This window comes from Belonocnema kinseyi, chromosome 7, assembly GCF_010883055.1.
Source record: "Belonocnema kinseyi isolate 2016_QV_RU_SX_M_011 chromosome 7, B_treatae_v1, whole genome shotgun sequence".
Classification (NCBI taxonomy): domain Eukaryota; kingdom Metazoa; phylum Arthropoda; class Insecta; order Hymenoptera; family Cynipidae; genus Belonocnema; species Belonocnema kinseyi.
Window position 1 is genome coordinate 34,406,490 of NC_046663.1, and position 23,347 is coordinate 34,429,836.

Below are 23,347 nucleotides of genomic sequence, written 5' to 3' on the forward strand. Positions count from 1 at the left end.
AAAATGTACTTTTTTTACATATAACTCTTTGGTGGAAAATTAAATGATTTTGTTGAAAAATTGTTCTTTTTTAATATCAACTATAATATTTTTTTTTTTGAGAATTGATCTTTTTGTTGAAAATTTAACTTTTCCATTCTCGGTTTATAAATTTACATTTTTTCATGGAAAATTGAGGAATTCTGTTGAAAAATCTTTTTTCTTTTTTAGAAAATTATTCTTTGTTGAAAAATCGTCTATTTGATTAAGAATTAATTTTTCTAGGTAAAAAATCAAATTACTTATTTAAAATCTATCTTGTTAACAATGTAATTATTATTTATTAACTCAACTCTTTGGTGGAAAATTGAACTATTTTGTTACAAATTTACTTATTTTGTTGTTTTCTAAATATTAACTAGGGGGGACAGTCCGACTGTAGATAATGATTCTATAGTAAATAATCATTGATTATGAATACTAATGGATGTTAAATAATTAATTTGATGTATTAATTTGTTAAGAGACACGTGTTATTTAAGATTACAATTAAGGATTATGTAATGTAAGATCATTATCTAATGTAGGGTATTCTCCCCTGTAATATTTGAAAATTATTTTTTATGACGCGACACGTGTTATTTGTGATTATAATTAAGGATTATGTAATGTAAGATCATTATCCACTGTAGGGTGGACTCCTTTGTAATTTTTTTTTGATAACTTAGGTTTTTGTTAAAAAAGTAAAGTTCATTTTTTTCCTTGCTGAAATATCAACTATAATATTTTTTATTGAAAATTGATCTTTTTATTGAAAATTTCCATTTTTTTTATCAACTATAATTTTTTTTGGAGAATTCCTTTTTTTTTGGTTAAGAATTTATTTTATGTTTAAATTTAAACTATTTAGTTAAAAATTCATATTTTGATTGAAAATTCAAGTTTTCCATTTTTTGTTTTGTAAATTTATCTCTTTTCGTCGAAAATTCGGTTATTCTGTGAAGTTTTTTTTTATTATAGAAAATGAATCTTCTGGGTTGAAATTCTGTTTTCATTAAGAATTCATTTTGTTAGGTTAAACATTGAAATAGTTAATTAAAAATTCATCTATTTTGTTAAAATCTGATTATTTAAAAAAAATCAACTCTTCGTTAGAAAATCTTACTATTTTGCTGAAAATTTATTGTTTTTAAAATTTCGTCCATAATATGTTTTGTTGAGAATTCATCTTTTGTTTGAAAATTCAAGTTTTTCATTTTTGGGTTGTAAATTGATCTTTTTTCGTAGAAAATTCAGTTATTATGTGGAAAATTATTTTTGGTTGTTACAGAAAATTAATCTTCTTGGTTGAAAATTCGTTTTTTATATAAAAAATAGTTTTTTTTTAGATTACAAATTAAATTATTTAATTAAAAATTCATCTATTTTGTTGAGAATATAATCTTTTAAAAAAAATCAACTCTTCGGTGGAAATCTGATTATTTTGCTAAAAATTTGTAGTTTTATGATTTGATGATAATTCATGTTTTTGTTGAAAAATTTTCTTGTAAAAAAATCAACTATAATATTTTTTGTTGATAATTAGTATTTTTTTATTGAACCTTATTTTTATTATGTTAAAATTTAAACTATTTAATTAAAAATTCGTCCATTTTGTTAAAATATAATTATTTAAAAAAAATGCTACTCTTTGGTGGGAAACCTTATTATTTTGCTGAAAATTTGTAGCTTTGTTCTTGTTGGAATATCAACTATAATATGTTTTGTTGAAAATTCATCTTTTCGTTGAAAATTAAAGTTTACCATTTTCGGTTTGTAAATTTATCTTTTTTAGTTGAAAATTCAGTTATTCTGCGGAAATTCTGTTTTTTTTTGTTATAGAAAACTAATCTTTTTGGTTGCAAATTCGTTTTTGTTTTGTTATTAAGAAATCATTTTCTTGGGTTCAAAATTAAAATATTTGATAAAAAATTTATCTATTTTCTTGAAAATGTAAGTTATAAAAAAATCAACTTTTCCGTGAAATTCTGATTATTTTGCTAAAAATTTGTAGTTTTGTTCTTGTTGAAATATCAATTATAATAGTTTTCGTTGGTAATTCATCTTTTTGTTGATAATTCGTATTTTTTCATCAAGAAATAATTTTTTTATGTTAAAATTTAAATTATTTATTTAAAAATTCATCTATTTTCTTCAAAATGTAATTATTTTTAAAAAATGTAACCCTTCGGTGAAAAATCTTGTTATTTTGCTGAAAATTTGTTTTGTTGTTGAAATATCAACTATAATTTTTTTTTGAGAATTCATCTGTTTGTTGAAAATTCAACTTTTACATTTTTTGTTTATATTTTTTTTTCGTTGAAAATTGAGATATTCTGTGGTAAATTCGGTTTTTTTAAATAGAAAATTAATCGTCTTGGTTAGAAAATCGTCTTTTTGATTAATAATTAATTTTGTTTTGTTAAAAATTAAACTGTTTAGTTGAAAATTCATCTATTTTGTTAAAAATGCAATTATTTTTAACAACTCTGTTGGGAAATCGGACTATTTACTGAAAATTTATTGTTTTCGAAATGTCAACTATCATATTTTTTGTCGAGAATTAATCTTTTTGTTCAAATTTCTTTTTCTTTAGTTGAAGTTTAATCTTTTTTAAAAAAAAAAAAATGATTATTTGGTAGCAAATTATTTTTTTTGTAGACAATGTCATTATTATTTTAATAATTCAACTATGTCGTTCAAAATTCAACTCTATGGGTTCAAATGTAATTAGTTTTTTTTTTTTAAATCAATGATTTCAAGAAATTTAAAAATATTAACGAGTTTTCTAGAAAATTTTAGACCATCTCATCATATTTGAGGGTCATCCAAAATGATTTATAATTGCAACTCATTAAAATTGAACAAGTTTAAATTTAAAATCTTCCAAATTAAACTGTTCTAAAAAAGCATTCTAAATTTGATCATTTTCTATTTTATAAATTAAATATTGAAGAGTCTTCGATTGCAAATATTTTTGAAACATTTTAAACTTTTTTAACTTAAAATTATAAATTATAGATTTTTTTTATTTTGAAAAGTTACAATTAAAAATTCTGTAAGTTTGATTCTTCACATTAAAAATTCTGCGGGGTGGAAGATTTAGAATTGAAATATTTTCTTTTGATTAAAAGTAAAACTTTACACTTGAACTATTACAAAAAACGTTCAAAATTAGACGCCTTTAAAATATAATTCTGGAATATTGAATTTACAATTCTATCTTTTCAAAATTGAAGATTTTTCATTTTTAACGTTATTATTTATATTTTTTTCAAATTTAGTTATTTATTGAATATATTTATATCAAGTATTTTTGTTTTGAAAATTTACAATTCAAAATTATGAAAGTTTTTAAGTTTCACAATTAAAAATTCTATAATTTTGATGCCTAGTATTGAAAATTTCATGAATTTCGAAGATTTACAATTGAACACTTGACTTTTGATCCTCAAAATCATAAAAATTCATAAATTTTTATTCATAAATCTTAAAAATTAAAGAGTTTCCAATTGTAAATCTAGAAAATGGTGAAACTTTGACTTGTAAATCTTGATTGAAGTTTTTTTAATTTTAAAATTCACAATTAAAATTGATGCAAGTTTTAAATTAAAAAATTTTTAATTCCTTAATTTGGAAGATTGAGTGAGAATTGAAATTTGGATTTGTTTTAGACAGAGGCTTCTTGCTACAACTTTTTTTAAATTCATAAAGGCCGATTATTGTCTGGCGTGGAATAAAAATTGCAGTAATCCAATTATTAATTAATTCTTGTAATTATTTTTAGGCATATCGAGGTGACAACTGGACCGAATCAGCACTACGTTTTTTCCGTAAAATCTTACGATGGCATGCCACGAGGAAATGTTGGATTCAGTTTACCACAGCGAAAATGGGCTACATTGTCTCTCAATCAAGAAATCGAAGTTCGACCATACTACTTCGACCCAGCTTCCAGCACAGAATGTCTCTGCACCATCGTCCTGGAAGCCGACTTTCTTCAGAAGAAAACGTAAGCTTTTTTTATTCTTTCGCAAAGTTTAGACTTCCTTTTTGCCATTTTTCGCTTATATTTAAACTGAATTATTAAAACCCAATAAGAAAATCAAACTACTTTTGGTTGAGAGTTCATTTTTTTGTGTGAAAAGTCTACTATGACAATTTTGGTTCAGAATTCATCGCGTTTGGATCAAAATTAATATATTTGCTTGAAAAATCTTGTTTTTTGGTAGAAAATTAATCTTTCTCTTCCTTTTTTATAAAAGTCCAAGGTTTTCTGAAACATTTGAGTTTTTTTAGCTTGAAAACTCAACTCTTCCGTTTTGGGTAGTAATTTCAACTATTTTGGTATACATTTAATCTTTTTTGGTTAAATATTATTAATCTGTTGAGGATTTATCTATTTTGTTGAAAATTCCTATGTTTGATTTTAAAATTCAACTACTTGTTTGAAAATTAAAATGTTTTATTAAATTTTTTTTCTTGAAGATTCAAATTTTAGTTGGAAATTTATCTCTGTGATTGAAAATTAATTTTTTAATTTTAAATGTAATTACTATTCAATTCCTGATTGGAAATTTTTCTTTTTGACAGAAAATTTAACTATTTGGTTGAAAATTCATGTATTTTCTTGAAAATTAATCTTTTTTGTTGTTGAAAAATCCGTCTTTTTTGGTAGGAAATTAATCTTATTGGTAAAAACTTCATCTTTCTGGGTTGAAAATGAACCTTTTTGTTGAAAATTTATCACTTTGGGAAAAAAGTTAAAGTTTTTTAAAAAAATTCGACTCTTTTAGCTTGAAAACTCAACTCTTTTGTAGCAATTAATTTTTTTATTGTTGAAAATTAGTCTTTTGGGATTTAACTCTTTATGTTTAACTCGTTTGTTGAAAATTAATTTTTTAATTGAAAATGTAATTACTTTTTAATTCCTGATTGGAAATTTATCTTTTTGGACAAAAAATTGAAATATTTTGTTGACAATTAATGTTTTTATTGAAAAATAATTTTTTTCTGATTCGTCTTTTTTGTTCAAATTAGATGAAAATTCAACTCATGTTCAAAAGTTGTCTTTTTTAGTTGAAAATTTCGTCGTTTTTCGTAGAAATTAATCACTTTAGTTGAAAATTCATATTTTTTGTTGAAAATGTAACTATCCCAGTTGAAAATTCATAATTTTAGTTAAAAAATCATCAGTTTGGTTAAAAAAAAATTTTTTACCCAAAATTGAACTATTCCATTGTTGGTTGAAAAATTATTTTTTTTATTTCAAAATTCACCTATTGGTTTGTAAATTTGTCTTCTTTAGTTGAAAATTAAACTGTTTTATTGAAAATTGATGTATTTTGTTAAAAAATCGTATTTTTGTAGAAAATTAATCTTATTGTTTGACAATGTATCTTTTTGGATGAAAATTCGATTATACCAATTAAATATTCCTCATTATAGTTAAAACATAATTTTTGTTGTTTAAAATTGAATGGTTTCAGGTGAAGATATTCATAGTTTTGATTGAAAATTAATTTTTTTTGACTGAACATTTAACTGCTCCATTTTTGGTTGGCAATTGATATTTTTTAGTTGTTAATTGATACCTTTTATGTTAAACAATTAATCTTGTTGTTTAAAAATGCATCTTTTTGGTTGAAAATAAACCTACTTGGTCTAAAATGTAACTGTTTCCTTTAAAACTTTTCTTTTTGCCTAAAAATGCATCTATTCCGGTTCAAGATTCATCATTGTAGTTTAAAATTATTTGCTTTTGTTAAAAAATTTTGCGTTCATTGGTGGAAAATTAATTTTTTTAACTGAAAATTTAACCATTCCATTTTTGGTTGAAAACTCTTATTGGAAATTCATATTGGTTAAACAAATGTAAACGACAGATTGAAACTTTATAAACAAATAACAATTAAACACCTATTGTTCTTAACAAAAATTCGAATAATTAATGATATATTTAGAAATTATGAAAAAATTTAAAATTATAAAATAATTACACATGATTTAAAATAATTTAAACGAATTCTCTACGTTTACCAACCAAATTTGGCTATTCATGCCAAAATTTCGCTGCAAATACTCCACGGTCTAATTTAAAATAAAATATAGATTTTGGGATGATTTCAAAAAAAAACAAATTTAGAAGCTTTTTAAGAATTTTAGAAGGCTTCAAAAGAATGAAAAAAATTTCCTAGGAAAATTAAAAATGATTTTTTATTTTGGAAAATTAATTTTAAGAAAATGTCTAAAAATATTTGGAGAAATATTTAAGAAATTATCAAACATGAATGTGGAAGATTGTAAGGAAATTTTTTTATTTAGCAGGATTTAAAAAAATGTGTATGCAAAATTTTAGGAAAAATTCGAAATATTTTAAAAGATGTTTATAAGTTCTGAACAAATTTTGAAGATAATTAAAATTTTGAAATAAACAAGATGTAAATATTTCAAGATTTTTAAATAAAATTTTGAAGCATTTTAAGGATTTAAAAAAAATTAAAATAATTTATTGTAGTTTTTAATTTAAGAAGTGTTCAGTTTAAAAAAATGTAATTGTTCAACTTTTAATGTTTCTAGCTTAAAGTTGCTTAATATGATATCATTTGGAAGTAATGCATTGATTGATTCTTGGATATGGAGCATTACAAATTATAACGTGAATTTATATTTTTGACACTGAATCTAAATATTTAAACTCCATATTTTACAAAAGTTAAAAATATTTTATTTGGCAGTTTAACTATAAAATCATCTTTCTTGGTATAAAATCGATCTTGTTTAAAATTTAATTTCCTTCTTTGAAAATTCACTATTTTATTTAGAAATTCATCTTTTTGTTTGAACAGAACACTACTTGGTTGAAAGCTAAGTTTTTAGTTTAAAATTGATCTCTTCAGTTGAAAATCTTTTTTGTTTTTTCATCAAAATTAAACTATTATTTTAAAAATAAATTTTTCTTCAATTTGTTTTTCAATTTAAAATTGACCTATTTGGTTGAAAATTAATTTCTCTAATTGACAATTTAACTAATCCAGTTGAAAATTTTATTATTTCCGTTGAAAATTTGTATAATTTGTTGAAAATTAGTCTGTTATTTATTTATTTTTTTTTTTAGAATAATTAATCATGTTGGTTAAAAATTGAACTATTCTATTTAAATATTTATCATTTTAATTAAAATTTAATCTTTTTCGTTGAAAATCTTTTTTTGTGTTAAAAATTAAATTATTTTGTTGAAAATTAATTTAATTATTTGAAAATTTAACGAATGTAGTTAAAAATTTTATAATTTCAGTTGAAAATTCATATAATTTGTTGAAAATTCGTCTGTTCTTTTTTTTGTGAGGAAAATTAATCTTGATGGTTAAAAATTGAACTATTCTATTTAAATATTCATAATTTTATTAAAAAATTTATCTTCTTGGCTGAAAAGAAAACTAAATGGTTGAAAATTAAATTTTTAATTCAAAATTAATCTTTTTGGTTGAAAACCTTTTTTTTAAAAATTGAATCATTTTGTTAACAATTAGTTCCGTTAATTGAAAACTTAACTAATCCGGTTGAAAATTTAATTATTTCTGTTGAAAATTCATATAATTTTTTGAAAATTCGCCTGTTCTTTTTTTCGAGGAAAATTAATATTGTTGGTTAAATATTGAACTATTCTATTTAAATATTTATAATTTTAGTTGCAAATTCATCTTTTGAGTGGAAATTTTTTCAAATCGAACTATTTTGTTGAAAATTACTTTATTTAAATTTATTTTTTAACTAAAAATTGAGCTATTTCATATTTGGTTGAAAAATTACCTTCTTCAGTTAAAACTTCAAATATATGATTGAAAGTTCATTTTTTGTTGTATAATTATTATATTCTTGGTGACTCATTCCTCCTTTTCGATTAAAATTAATTTCTTTGTTTAGAAATTTAACTTTAGGTTAGAAATTCAACAATTTGGTTAAAAATTCATCTTTTTAAGTTTTTAAGGTTTAAGTTTTTTAGTTAAAAATTTTTTTAATACAAAATATAATTATTTCATTTTTTCCTTGAAAATTGATTTTTTTCAGAGAAAAATGCATTTATTTGATTCAAAACTCATCCTTTTTTGTGAAGAATAAAAATATTCTCTTGAAAATTACCTTTTTCTATTAACAATTTATATTTTTTCTTTTAAAATTCAACTGTTCTGTGGAAAATTGATCTTTTTGGTACGAAATTTCAACATTTCGTGATTGATCTTTATTACTACAAATCAATTTAAACAAATTTCAGAACAACACTGGAGCCATACGACACCGAGCAGATGGCCAAGGAGTTTCTGCTTCAGTTTGCAGGTCAGGCATTCACCGTCGGACAGCAGCTGGCCTTTCAATTTCAGGACAAAAAAATGCTCGGACTCGTTGTAAAATCCCTCTTGGCCGCGGATCTAGCCGCCATAAGCTCGGGAACAGAGACCAAACCCAAGAAAACGAGAATTGGTCGATGTCTGGGAGACTCGACGATTCAATTTGAAAAGGCCGAAAACTCGAGTCTGAATTTAATCGGAAAAGCGAAGGGACAGGTGGTCCGACAATCTATAATAAATCCGGACTGGGATTTCCAGAAGATGGGAATCGGAGGTTTGGATAAGGAAGTCAGTGCCATTTTCAGAAGAGCTTTTGCATCTCGTGTTTTTCCGCCGGAAGTTGTCACCCAACTCGGTTGTAAGCACGTGAAGGGAATTTTGCTTTATGGCCCGCCAGGTACGGGAAAAACGCTGATGGCTCGGCAAATTGGAAATATGTTGAATGCGAGGGAACCGAAAATCGTGAATGGTCCGCAGATTCTGGACAAGTACGTGGGAGAGAGTGAAGCTAATATCAGAAGACTGTTTGCTGATGCGGAAGAGGAAGAGAAAAAAGTAAAATAGCTTCAGTGATTAAATAAGTCGATATTTTATCGGGTCTCTACTCACCTGGAAAATCCCTGGAAATTTCGGGGAGCTTTTTTTAAAGTCAGGGAATTTTTTTCCAGAGTGTGTTTTAAGTTCTTTTTTAAATTTGATGTAAAATTAATTTACAATGTTTTATATATTTTTAAAAGTAGCTTAATAGTTCTATTTTCAACCAATTTATACAGTTTTAAATTCGTTTTTATATCAAAATAACTCCCCTAAAATATTTTTTCAACATTTTTTTTAAGTTATTAACAATCAAAGTTCTTGATCATTTTTTTTTTTTTTCAAAATTGGATTACTCGCAAACGGTTTATCCAAATTCAATAATTGAGTTATGACAATTTTTTCACGAAATATATTTAACACTAAAAAATTGTTCGGTAGTAAACATTTTTTTATTGTTTAAATAATCGTTTGTGTTAGACAATTGAAAATTTCAGCAATCAATTTCACACAATTGAAATTTTCAAACAAGAAGATTAATTGTCTACAAAAAAAGTTTTTTTCTAACAAATCGGTAGTTGGTGTTTAAATTTAAAATCTCCATTATTTTAAAAACCATCTACTAAATTTTTTTAATGAAAATTCATCTTTCGTGGCTTAAAATTCAACAACTAGGTTGAATGTTTGAACCGATTTAAAAAGAAAACTTTTTTGGTAGAAAATTAATCTTCTTGGTTAAAAATTTCACTATAATTTGTTGAAGATTAAACTATTTGATTAAAAATTTAGTTTTTGTGTTGAAGCTTCATTACTTGAGTTAAAAATTCATATTTTTGCTTGAAAATTATTGTTTTTTTAATCAAAATCTAATCTTTTCAATGAAAATTTGACTATTAAATTTTTCTATTTCATGAAAATTGATGTATTTTGTTTTAAAAATCATATTTTTTGGTAGAAAATTAATCTTTTTGTTTTGAAAATTAATTTTTTTAACTGCACATTTAACATTTACATTTTTTATTGCAAATATATTTTTTTTAGTTCAAAATTCAAATATTTGGTTGACAATTTGTCTTTTTACTTGGAAATTTGTATTTATAGTGAAAAAATTTGACTATATTATGAAAAATGATTTATTTTATTAAAAATAAATTGATCTTTCTGGCTTAAAGTTAATATTTTGGTTTGAAAATTAATCTTCTTGTTTGAAAATTCATCGTTTTCGAGTGAAAATTAATTTATTTGACTAGAAATTTAACTATTCAATATTTGGTTGAAAATGTAAATTTTTTCGTTGAAAATTCATCTACTTTTTTTATATATCTTGTTGAAAATTAATTTTCTTGGTTGACAATTCTATTTTTTAGCTTAATATTCAACTATTCCATATAAAGATTTTTCATTTTAATTGAATATTTTATTTTTGGTTGAAAACTTACATTTTTTATTTGAAAATTGAACTATTTGGTTGAAATTTAATCTTTTTTGTCAGAAACTTAATTTACTTGTTTGAAAATTCACCTATTTCAGTTAAAGATTAATAATTTCGATTTTTTTAAAATGAAAATTCAACTATTACAGGTAAAAATGCATAATTTCAGTTGAAAATTTATCTCTTTGGTTGAAAATTAATTTTTTAAACTAAAAATTTAACTATTCATTTTTCGGTTAAAAATCTATATTTTCTCATTGAAAATTCACGACATTTTTTTTTAAATATCGTCTTTTCTTGTTGAGAATTAATTTTCTTTCACATGTTTTGATTGAATACTTAACCACTCTCTTAGAAAACAATATTTCTGGAAGATTCATTTCTTTGGTTTAAAATTTATCTATGCTCAATTGAAAATTAAACCACCTTATTCTTTTTTAGTAGAAAATTCATCTTTTGGATAAAAAAATTGATTGAAAATTTGTTTCATATTGTACTTAATATGATACCCGCAATAATTTCTTGGCTTAAATTTGATCCACTTTATTAAAAAATTCATTTTTTTAATGATGATTCATTCTTTTAATTGAAAATTCATCTATTTTGTCTGAAAAGTGAACTATTTTTATCATGTTATTTGTTTAAATTAATCTTTTTAACTGGAAACTTAACCATTCAACTTTTCGTTGAAAGTCGATCTCTTTTTAGTTGATAATTGATCTATTTTGTTGAGAATTCATCTTTTTCATTACAAAATTGACTATATCTTTTTTTCCATTTTTTAGGCATATGTCGGGAATTTTGGAAAAAAAGTTTGAAATTTCATGAAAAAATCAGTACAAAATTGTTAATAAAAAAAAACTATGCAATATAAAAAAAATCCTACGTGTGTTGCTGGAGAAAGCAATTTTGAATATATTTTAAAAATTGCAGATCGAACGGTGAGGATTTGTTCGAGTTATGTTTCCGGCCAGTTCAAATTGAAAATTTGGATATTTAGACCATTTTTCCGTACTTTATCTTTTGATATATTATTTTTAAGACCCTGAAACACCTTTTAAGCAACAACAAAGATTTCTTTTTTTTGTTGTAAATTCTACAGTGAATACAGTACCCCTTAAAATAAAAATATTTTTGGTTAAAATATGAACTAATAAATTTTCCATGGAGAATTTATATTGTTTGGATGACAATTTAACTACTTGGTTAAAAGTTAAAATCTTTTGTTAAGAATATATTTTTTTCTTGGAGATTTACTATTTTAATTTAAAATTCATCTCTTTAATGGAAAATTGAACGATTTTGTGGAAAGTCCTTTTTGTTGTTGAGAATATATTTTTTTCACTGAAAATTTAAATATTCTATTTTTGATTGAAAACTTATCTTTTTTAGTTGACAATTGAACTATTTGGTTGAAATTTAATATTTTTTTTGCAGAAATTTAATTTTCAACTATTCCACTTAAACATTCATAATTTCTGTTATAAATTAATTGAAAAAAATGAAAAATCAATTATTATAGGTAAAAATTTATCATTTCAGTTGAAAATTTATCTGTTCAAATAGAAATTAATTTTGTAATCGAAACATTTAACTATTCAATTTTTGGTTAAAAATCTATATTTTCTCGTTGAAAATTTATTTACTTTTTTTTAATTTCCTCTTTTCTTGTTGAAAATTAAGTTTCTTAGTTGAAAATTCTTCTTTTTGACTCAAAATTCCACTATTTGATTTGAAGATTTATCATTTTTATTGAAAATTCATCTGTTTAATGAAAAATTTGAACTGTGTTCTTTAAAGTTTTTTTTTGTGTTGAGAATAATTTTTGTGACTAATAAATTGAACTATTTTGTTTGTTTTTTTTTGTTGAAAACTTACACTTTTTATTGGAAAATTGAATTATTTGGTTGAAATTTAATCTTTTTTGGCAGAAACTTAATTTACTTGTTTTTAAATTTAACTTTCAGCTAAAGATTAATAATTTAGGTCAAAAAATATAATTATTTTTTAATGAAAATTCAGCTATTATAGCTAAAAATTCGGCATTTTAGTTGAAAATTTATCTAATTGATTGGAAATTAATTTTCCAATCTAAAAATTTAACTATTGAATTTTTGATGTAAAATCTATATTTTCTCGTTGAAAATTGATTTCCTTTTTTTTAATTATCGTCAATTAAATATAAAAATTCATAATTTTAATTGAAAATTCATCTCTTTCATGGAAAATTGAACCATTTTGTTGAAAGTTCTTTTTTTTGTGTTGAGAATTTTTTTGTTACTGAAAATTTAACTATTCTATTTTTGGTTTGAAACTGGTCTTTTTTAATTAAAGATTCATTTATTTGGTTGAAATTTAATCTTTTTTGGCTGAAAAATAATTTACTAGTTTGAAAATTCAACTATTTCTGTTAGAAATTCATAATCTTTGTTAAAAATTAATTTAAAAATAATGAAAATTCAACTATTTGAGGTACAAATTCATCATTTTTGTTTAAAATTTATCTCTGATTAGAAGTTAATTTTGTAAACTAAAAATTTAACTATTCAATGTTTGGATCAAAATTTATATTTTCTCGTTGGAAATTCATCTAATTTTTGTAAAAATTTCGTCTTTTTTGATTAAACATTAATGTTCTTGGTTGGCAATTAATGTTTTTTTTAATTCAATTATTCTATTTGAATATACATAATTTTAATTTAAAATTCATCACTTTGGTTGGCAATTAAACAATCTTGTGAATTTTTTTTGTTGAAAATTTTAATTTTTCCATTTTGGTTAAAAATGTATCTAGTTTTGTTGTTGAAGATTGAACTTTTTGGATGAAAATTTACATTTTTGGTGAGAAAATTAATCTCCTAGGTTGAAAATTCAACTATTCTGTTTCAAGATTTATCATTCAGCTGAAAGTTCATCTTTTTTGGCAGAAACTTAATCTACTTGTTTAAAAATTCAATTATTTCAGTTAAAGATACGTATTTTCTGTTAAAAATTAATTTTTTAAAATGAAAAATCAACTATCACAGGTAAAAATTCATCATTTTATTTGAAAATTGATCTCTTTGGTTGAAAATTAATTTTGTAAAGTACAAATTTAACTATTCAATCTTTGATTAAAAACCTATATTTTCTCGTTGAAAATTCATCTAGTATTTTGTGAAAAATTTTTTATATGTTGGTTTGAAAGTTTAACAATTCTATTTTTGGATAAAACTGTATCTTTTTTTGCTGTTAAGGATTGGACTATTTGGATAAAAAATTACTTTTTTTTTAGAGAAAATTAATCTCGTTGGTTTACAGTTCAACTGTTGTAGCCAAAGATTCACTATTCATTTAAAAATTTATCTTTTTCATTTAACATTCAACGACTTGGTTGAAAATTAAACCTTTTTTTAAAGGAATTTTTTTCTGTTGAAAATTCAACTGTTACAGTTAAATATTCAACTTTTTTGGTTGAAACTTAATCTTTTTTAATTAAACTTTAACTAACTTAGTTGAATATATCATCATTTTAGTTTAAAATTCATCTCTACTTAAAAATTAATTTTTGGAACCAAAAATGTAACTATTCAATATTTGGTTTAAAATTGACATTTTCTCGTTGAAAATTCATATATTTTGTTGAAATTCCGTCCTTTTTTGTTAAAAATTAATCTTCTTTATTAAAAATTCATTATTATTATTTTTTTAATCGACTATTCCAGTGAAAAAATTGATCTTTTTTTATTTAAAAATGAACTGTTTCAATTAAAGATTCATCATTATGGTTGCAAAAAAATTCCACAATCCAATTAAAGAGGATTTGAAGCGTTTTAAATAGTCTAAATATTCGACTACATATTCCGAGTCGATTGTTTAAAAAAAAAAAAACGAAGTGCTTGAATGAAAAAATTATATCACTAAAAATCTTGAGATACCTGGAAGAAAAAATCCTGGAAATTTCAGGGCATTTTTTTCCAAAATTTGAGTGGACACCCTGTTTTATTTTTTGTAAAGGAGGAGCCTATTTTATTTAGAATTTAATTTTCAGCTAGGTCCGAACAGTGGACTACATATTATTATCTTCGATGAGATAGACGCTATTTGCAAATCAAGAGGTAGTGTTGCTGGAAATACTGGAGTTCACGATACAGTCGTGAATCAGTTACTATCGAAAATTGATGGCGTGGATCAATTAAATAACATACTCATCATTGGAATGACTAACAGACGGGATATGATTGATGAGGCTTTGCTTCGACCCGGAAGATTAGAGGCAAGTATTCGTAATTTCAGGCTTTACAACTTTTTCCCTATTTTCTGTTCCACTTTATTTTTTACAGAATTCCTCACTTTTACGCTGTTTTCAAGAACTCAACTTTCTCTCGTAGTTTCGCTAAAATTTGAACTGAATTAATGGATTCGAATGAGAGAATTTTACTAGTTTTGGTTGAAAGTTCATTATTTTTACAGGGTGGCCGCTGGAGCGAAAAACCGGGAATTTTTTGAGACCGGTAAAAACCGGGATATGACAGTGAATTTTTTTTTGACCGGGAATTTTACAAATTTGTAGATGAAAAATCTGTCCACGTTCGATTTTAACAGTTTTTAAATAATTAGTGGAATTGAAGGCTTTGATGTTAAAAAATTATGGATTAAAACCATATTTATTTAATTAATAAATAATTGTTTTTAATTTATCTGTACTTTAAGTTATAAAAAGTAAACAAAAACAATTTGACAAAACAATTTTAAACCAGTTCAAACTTTTAGATTTTAACGTTAAAAATTAAACTGTTTCAATTTGAAGTCCCAGTCATTAAACAAATGTGAACGTGTGACTTAAAGTTTATAAATCATTTTCAACTTGAAAATAACTTCACAATAATATATTCTCAATTAAAGGATTTTATTACATTTTAAATATTGTTTCAGTCTAAAATAATCAATTTTTAACCGATTAAATTTGAAATTTTTAATGAAAAAAAATTAATTATTGCACATTTAGCAATATTTGAATTTTAATTGAAGACAAGTAAATTGAAACTAAATATTTCAAAGTAAAGAATCTTTGACTGAATTGTTTGACATAGAAAGCCTGGAATCGTTAAAATTTCGAAGAGCCTTGAAACTTTGAGCATTGTAATTTTAATTGTTGTTTTTGAAAAATGCTTGATTTGTAAGTGAAATTTTTTAATTTTGATGTATAATTTACAAATGAACATTTGTAGAAAAAATTTGAGTAATTTTAAGAGATATTTAGGAGTTTTAAAAAGATAAAAAATTATCATGCACATTTCAGAAAGTTTTCTTAAAACCTTCTAGAATCTTTTTTTTTTTTTAATTTGGTTTAAATCTTTGAAATCCTTTTTAAATATCCTCTTAAAATAATTTTTCAAAATGAAAAGCTGTTTTTAATTTTCCTATGAATCTTAAGAAAATGTTTTTTTTCTTTTGAAGCCTTTAACAATTCTTGAAAAGAATCTAATTTTTTGTTTAAAATCTGCGAAAATCTACATTTTGTTTGATACATCCAAATTGTAAAGAAATTTTCTACAATTTGCAGGATTTTCTGAAAATTGTAGCAAAAATTCAATTAATTTGGACAGATATTTAGAAGTTCTGAAAACATTTCCAAAATGATTTTAAATTTAAAACTGCTTCTAGATTTCTCAAGATTTTGAAATAAAATTTTTAAGTTTTCCAAGTATGCTTAAACTATTTAAAAAGAAAATAATTGAATTTATAATTTAAGAAGTGTTCAGTTAAAAATTTTTCAATATTTGATGATTCTAGCTTAAACTTCCTTAAAATTATATAATTTTTAAAACTTTAAAGTTCATTGAATGATTTTTGAATTTAGAGCATTGAGACTGATAACGTGGATTTATATTTTTTTATATTGAGAAATCTTAGTACTTTCAATTTTATACGCGGAAATTAATGAGCATAAGTGAAAATTATGTAGCTTTCGTGTTCCATTTTTTTAATTTCATTGACCGTGAAAAATGTTTGCGTACCGGAAAAAACCGGCAAATGACCGGGAATTTATTTCTTCGATTAAAACGGCCACCCTGTTTCAGTTAAAAAGTCTAATATTATATTCTTGATTCAGAATTCATCTCGTTTGTTTGGAAATTTAATTATTTTGTTCAAAAGTCAACTTGTTTGTTCAAAAAGTTATCATTTCCCTCGAAAATCCAAGGAATTACTTTGTTAAATATTCATTTTATTAGTTGCAGATTTAATCAATTTTTTTATATTTTGTTTATTTTTTGTTTGTTTAAAAATCAATTTTTTTCGTGAAAATCCAACTTGGTCGAAAATACAGCTACTTGATTGAAAGTGACTTTACTTTTAATTTCTACTATTTAAAAAAAATGCGTGTATTTTGTTGAAAATTTGTCTTTTCTGGTAAAAAATTAAACTCTTCGGTTGAAAATTCATTTTATTAGTTGAAAATTGAACTTTTTTGTTAAAATTTCTTCTTTTTTTAAAATTTATTTTCTTGAAAATTCAATCGGTTTTAATTATAAAGTTATGTATTTAATTAAAAAAATCGTTGTTTTTTTATTGTTGGAAAAAGCTAATCATGTTGAAAATTCAACACCTTAGTGAAAAGTGGAAATAATTTGTTGAAAATTTATTTTCTTTGTTGAATATTAAACTATATTGGTTAAAAATTTAGTTTAAATGAAAGTTGAATTAAATTTTTAACTCAAAATTTAAGCATTCACTTTTTGGTCGATAATTAGTCTTTTTCAGTTGAAATTTCCACTATTGTTGAAAAATTGCATGTGCTTTGTTAAAAAATGTGACTCTTTGGGTAGAAAGCTAATCTTTTTGATTGAAAATTCATTTTATTAGTTGAAAATATAACTATTTTGTTGAAAATTCAACTGCTTGGTTGAAAGTTAAACTATTTTGTGGAAAGTTAAACTATTTGGTTGAAAATTAGTTATTTTTAGTAAAAAATGAAATTTTCAACTGAAAATTTATCTTTTCCAGGTTTAGTTAAAAAAATTCGGTTTTGATTGAAAATTCAGGTATTTTATTTTAGAAATTCGCTCCTTTTTTGTAAAAGCTAATCTTGGTTGATAATTCAACTATTTGATCGAAAATGAGTTTTTTTTAGTTAAAAATGAAATTTTTAACTGAAATTTAGCCTTTCCATTTTAAGTAAAAAATGGATTGGTTTTAATTATAAATTTATGTATTTTATTGAAAAATTCGTCGTTTTTTTGTTATTGGAAAAAGTTAATTATCTTTGAAAATTCAACTAATTAGTTGAAAGTAGAACTAATTTGTTAAATATTTATTTTTTAGTTGAATATTAAACCATATCGGTTAAAAATTTTTTTTATGAAAATTAAATTAAATTTTTAACTCAAAATTGAACCATTCACTTTTTGGTCGATAATTATTGATCTTCTTCAGTTAAAACTTCAACTATTTGTTAAAAAATGCATGTACTTTGTAGAAAATTGGTCTTTATTGGTAAAAAATTAATCTTTTAGGTTGAAAATTCATTTTATTAGTTGAAAATTGAATTTTTTTTGTTAAAATTTCTTCTTTTTTAAAGAATTATTTTGTTGAAAATTAAACTATTTTTTTAAAACTTAAACTATTTGGTTAAAAATTAGTTTTTTTATTTAAAAATGAAATTTTTAACTGAAAATTTATATTTTCCATTTTGAGTAAAAAACTAATTGATTTTAATTATAAATTTATGTATTTTATTAAAATATCGTTTTTTTTTGTTGAAAAAGGTAATCTTGGTTTTAAAGTTAACTAACTAGTTGAAAGTGGATCTAATTTGTTAAAAATTAATTTTTTTAGTTGAAGATTAAACTATTTTGGTGAAAATTAGTTCTTCTTTTAATTTCTACTATTTGTTAAAAATGCATTATTTTATTGAAAATTCAACTAATTGGTTAAAAGTTAAACTATTTTGTTGAAAATTGAACTATTTGGTTGAAAATTAGTTTCTTTTAGTTAAAAATAAAATGTTTCACTGCAAATTTATCTTTTTCATTTTTAGTTAAAAATTGATCGTTTTTAATTGTAAATTTATGTATTTTATTGATAATTTCGTTGTATTTTGTTGCAAAAAGTTAATCTTGTATGAAAATTCAACTAATTAGTTGAAAGTGGAACTAATTTATTGAAAGTTCATTTTCTTTTCGTCTTTTTCGGTAAAAAAATAATCTTGTTGATTGAAAATGGTGCTTTTTGGTTGAAAATTGAACTATTTTCGTGAAAATTCAACTTGATCGAAAATTCAAATACTTTGTAAACTATTTTGTTAAAAGTTGAAATATTTGGTTGAAAATGAGTTTTTTTTTTTAGTTAAAAATGAAATTTTAAGAGAAAATTGAGCTTTTAAAATTGGTATTTTTTGGTAGAAAATTAATCTTCTTGGTTAAAAATATAAATTTTTGAATGGAAATTGATTTTATTAGTTCAAGATTGAACTATTGGATTGAAAATGAAATTATTTTCTTAAAAATTCAACCACTTGGTTAAAAACGGAACTACTTTCTTAAACATTGATTTTATTAAAATTAATTTTTTTTTGTGAATTAATTTTTAACTGAAAATTATTCTATTCCATTTTGAGTTAAAAGTTGATCTTTTTTTGGTTGGAAATTTAACTCTTTTGTTGAAAATGCATATTTTTTGTTTGAAAATTTCTTTTGAGTACATACTTAACGGAAGATATTTTGTTTAAAATGCGTTTTTGCTGTTAAAAATTCAACTATTTGGTTCAAAATTTAGGCATTTTGTTAAAAATTTGTCTTTTTAGTAAAAAAAATTGATTTTTTTTATTAAAATTTTTCTTTTTTAGTTTTGTTTCGGTTTTAAATTCAACTATTATTTTAAAAAGTTATATCTTTTCGTCGAAAACTCGACTGTTTTGTTGAAAGTTAAATTAAACATGCATCTCTTTTGAAATAGAAGTTATATGTTTAAAATTCATCATTCTTAGTTGAAAATTGAATAGTTTTCTTAAATATTCGTCTTTCTGGTTTGAAAATTTCACTACTTGGTTAAAAATTTAACTTGTTTTGGTTGAAGTTTAATCTTTTCTTTGAAAAGTCGACCACAGGGTTGAAAATTCATCTTTTTATGTTCGAAATACGGCTGTTTGATTTGAAATTAATTTTCTTTTATTCTGAAAAATAATTTTCGATTTCAAAAGTCAACTGTTTTCTAAAACACTGGATTTTTTAGCTTGAAATTTCGAAATTCACTCTTTCATTGAAAACTAAATTATTTACGTGGAAATTAAATTTTTTCTAAACAGAAAATTCAACTCTTTTGATTAAAATGCAATATATTTCGACATGATTTTTTTATGAAAAATGTCGCTTCTTATCAAATTTAAAAAAAATGATTGAATTTTAAAAAATGACGACTAATTTTTTCCGGGAAAACATTCTCTTCAACTATACTGTTTTCAATTTTGAAATTAAATTTTTCTGTTGCTGAAATCGTGAGAACAATTTTTTTGTGTAATAATACATTTGTTAAACAAATAATTATATTTTAAGATTATTTAGTTATTTTTAAAATTGGAAACAGTACAGTTGTAGGGATTCTTTGCCCGGGAAAAATAAGCCCGAAAAAAAAAGAAATTTGGAAAATACATGGTTAAAATTAATTTTTTAACATTTTAAATGGCATCAGTTGTAATATTTCGATTCTTAAAATCATAGAAAAACTATTTTTTCAGATATCTGACTTTTGGCATAACTACCTTAAAATGATTTATTCTCCTTTTTTTAAATCATCTTCTTTCTCCTGTTTTCAGGACATTTTGGGCTGTGAAATCTCTAATTTAATTATTCAGTACCTGAAAAATGAGCTGAAGCTCTTCTAAAATAATAATAATAATATTTTTTTCAATTAAATTACATTTAAAAATGTCGTTTAGGTCCAAATGGAAATCAGTCTTCCCGATGAACACGGGCGATTCCAAATTCTGAATATCCACACCGTGCGAATGAAAGAATATAAGAAAATTTCCGAGGATGTCGATTTAAAGGAACTGGCATCGTTGACGAAGAATTTCAGTGGAGCTGAATTGGAAGGCTTAGTCAGGGCGGCACAAAGTACCGCCATGAATAGGTTGATTAAAGCCGCTAGCAAAGTTGAGGTTGATCCGGCAGCGATGGAGAAATTTATGGTCAGCAGGTCCGACTTTTTACACGCACTCGAAACCGACGTTAAACCGGTGAGTTCCTTTCCCATATGCAACTAATTCCAAAGCATTTTCATTTTTTTTTTAATTTCGATTTTGCGTTTTCATTTTTCTTATTCTGTTTTAAGTTCGATTTCAACATTTTTTTTCTAAAAAAAATGTTTGGTTGATTGACTGCGAATATAAATTATAATTATTTTAAAAATTGAACTGTACATTGAGGATAAATGAATGTGAATGCCTGAATATTATTAATTCATTTTTTTAAATTTTCTAATTCATTCATTCATTATTATTATTTATTAATTATTATATTCAAATTTATTAGATTTCAGATATTGTTTCCGTCTAAAATTTGAAAATTGTTTTATTAACAAAAATATCAATTGTTCAAATAAACTTTGAAACTTATAATGTTAATTATTCCATTTGAAAACTTTTAATTTTTATGTATAAATAAATATGGAACACTTATTCAAAATTAATGTAAAATTTGAAATTATTTCGTATTATTTAAACAAAATTTTTACGTATTGGGAATGGTGGTCCACCATTTCGCCACCTGGTGCCGAAAACTGGAACGATAAAGAGTAGGTACAATTTTAAAGCTGTATATTTTAATTGTTGCATAAAAGCTTGAATAAACTTTAATTAATGTATGCAGCAAAAAATGTTGCCCAGATTATGCAAAAAATAAGAATAATAAAGGATTGGAATTTAAATAATTGCTTGTTTTTTTGTGTAGAATTTCACGAATTTTAGTGATTTAAGATTAAAATAAAATTTAGAAAATAGGACACGTACAAAACGTTAAAAATGAAATATTTTCCGAATACATTTCTAAAAATTCGATCATTTAAAATTCAAAGGAATTAAAGCTGTTTTATTTCTAATTGAAACCGTTCCAAATTGAAAAATTGCAGACTAAATTTTTGTTTTAAATTGACAATTTTTTTAGAAAGGAGTTGAAATTGTATCATTTCTAATTCAAAACTTTTAAGATTGAAAAATCTCATTTGAAGTTGAAGAATCTCAAATCTGAATTCGCAACAACTTTCTTCGAAAGATTATCCTTTTAGGTATAAGTTTCATTATTTGGTTGAAAATTTAATAATTTTCTTAAAAATACATCCATTTTGAGTACAAATTATTTACAGTTCTTATTTTGGTCATTTGGTGTTAGAAATTGAACTGGAATCTACTTTGGGAATTTTTTTTGAATAAAACTGTAACTTTTCGGTTAAAAATTCTACTCTTTTTTTGAAAGTTTGTCTTTTTCATTTAAAAATTCACATTCTTTGGCAAAAATTTTATCTTTGTTGGATAAAGATTCATTTGTTTTTTTTGAAAATTCAACAATTTTGTTAAAAAGTCATAATTTTTTGTTAAAATTCTACTGTATAAATATAATATTTGGGTGTTGAAAAAAAACTGAAATATTTTCTGGATGAAAATTCAATTATATAAAAAAAATTGTTTTTGTTTTTATTTTATTAAAAATCCATCTGTTTTAAGACAAATTTAATCTTCCTTGGATAAGAAATCAACTGTTTGGTAGAGAATTCAACTATTTTGTTAAAAATTCATCCTTTTTGGTCGAAGAAAGAAGTTGATTTTTTTTACTAAAAAATCAATTTTTGATCTTGCAGAATTAACTGGAATCTTTTTTGGATGAAAGCTCAACTTTCGTTTTTGTAATTAAAAATCTTCTGCTTGAAGAGATATTTTATCTTTTTTTGATAAAAATGCAACTATATAATAGAGAATTCAACAATTTAGTTAAAAAGTCTTTTTTTTTGTTAAAAAGTCTTTTTGTTTTAAAATTTGATCTTTTTCAGAAGAAACTTAATTTATTAAAATTAAAATGCAACTTTTTGGTTACAAACTATTCTTCTTTTCTTGAGCATTAAACTAATTTGTTAGAAAGATTTGGTTGAATCAATTTGTTAATAAATCACTTTTTTTTCTAAAGATTTATATTTTTAGTTGAAAATTCATCTGTTCAGTTGAAAGTTTAATTTTTTGTTAAAATTTAATATTTTTTATTTAAAAATTAAACTACTTGGGTAAAAATTAAACTACACTGCTGAATGTTTATTTTTTTCTTTGAAATTTTCTTTTTATTTTATTTTCTTTGGTTGAAAATTGAACTGTTTAGTGGAATATACTGTTTTTTGCGTGTAAAATTAATTTTTTAACAAAAAATGTGACTTCCATTTTTTAAGATTGATCTTTGTTAATTGAGAATTCGCATTTTTTGGTAATAAAATAATTTTTCAGTTTGAAATTTCATTTTTTTTGGGTAAAAATGTTTCGAGAAAAATTAATTTTTTGTTGAAGTCATATTTAAAATTCTTTTTTTTTTGTATAAATTTGATTATTTTTTGATTGAAATATAAACTATGACACTTTTTCGTTGGGAATTTGTCTTTCAAGGTTCAATATTTAACTATTATGTTAATAATTCAATTATTTTGTTAAAAAACCATCTTTTATAATAGAAAAGACTTTTTTTTAAAATGAATTAATAAATTTGAAAATTTAAAATTTGTATATGAAGTACTGTTTTATTCCGGTTATAAAATATTCTATGTTAAAAGTATTACAAGAATAAAATGCTAATATTTTAATAATAATTATTTAAAATGAAAAATTATTGAATGAAAATCATAGAATTTTTAAAATGTTCTCGGTTTCGCATTTTTCCATAAGATCGTACCTATTCTTTCTAGTTCGGATTTTTGTCACCATGTGGCGTATAGCAGTCTAACAATTCCCAATAACGACAAAATCTGACAAGTCATACCGAAAGTTCGGTGCAAATAGCCCACA

General features: G+C 23.1%; 1 protein-coding gene across 1 annotated transcript in view; it reads left to right on the forward strand.

The window, feature by feature from the left end:
* Nucleotides 1–23,347, forward strand: part of LOC117175936 (vesicle-fusing ATPase 1-like) — a 55,455-nt gene that overhangs the window by 3,682 nt on the left and 28,426 nt on the right. Inside the window, exons 3-6 of the mRNA XM_033365794.1 lie at nt 3,806–4,030; nt 8,294–8,921; nt 14,363–14,587; nt 20,249–20,548. Coding sequence (XP_033221685.1) covers nt 3,806–4,030; nt 8,294–8,921; nt 14,363–14,587; nt 20,249–20,548 — 1,378 coding nt within the window. The remainder of the gene's footprint in view (nt 1–3,805; nt 4,031–8,293; nt 8,922–14,362; nt 14,588–20,248; nt 20,549–23,347) is intronic.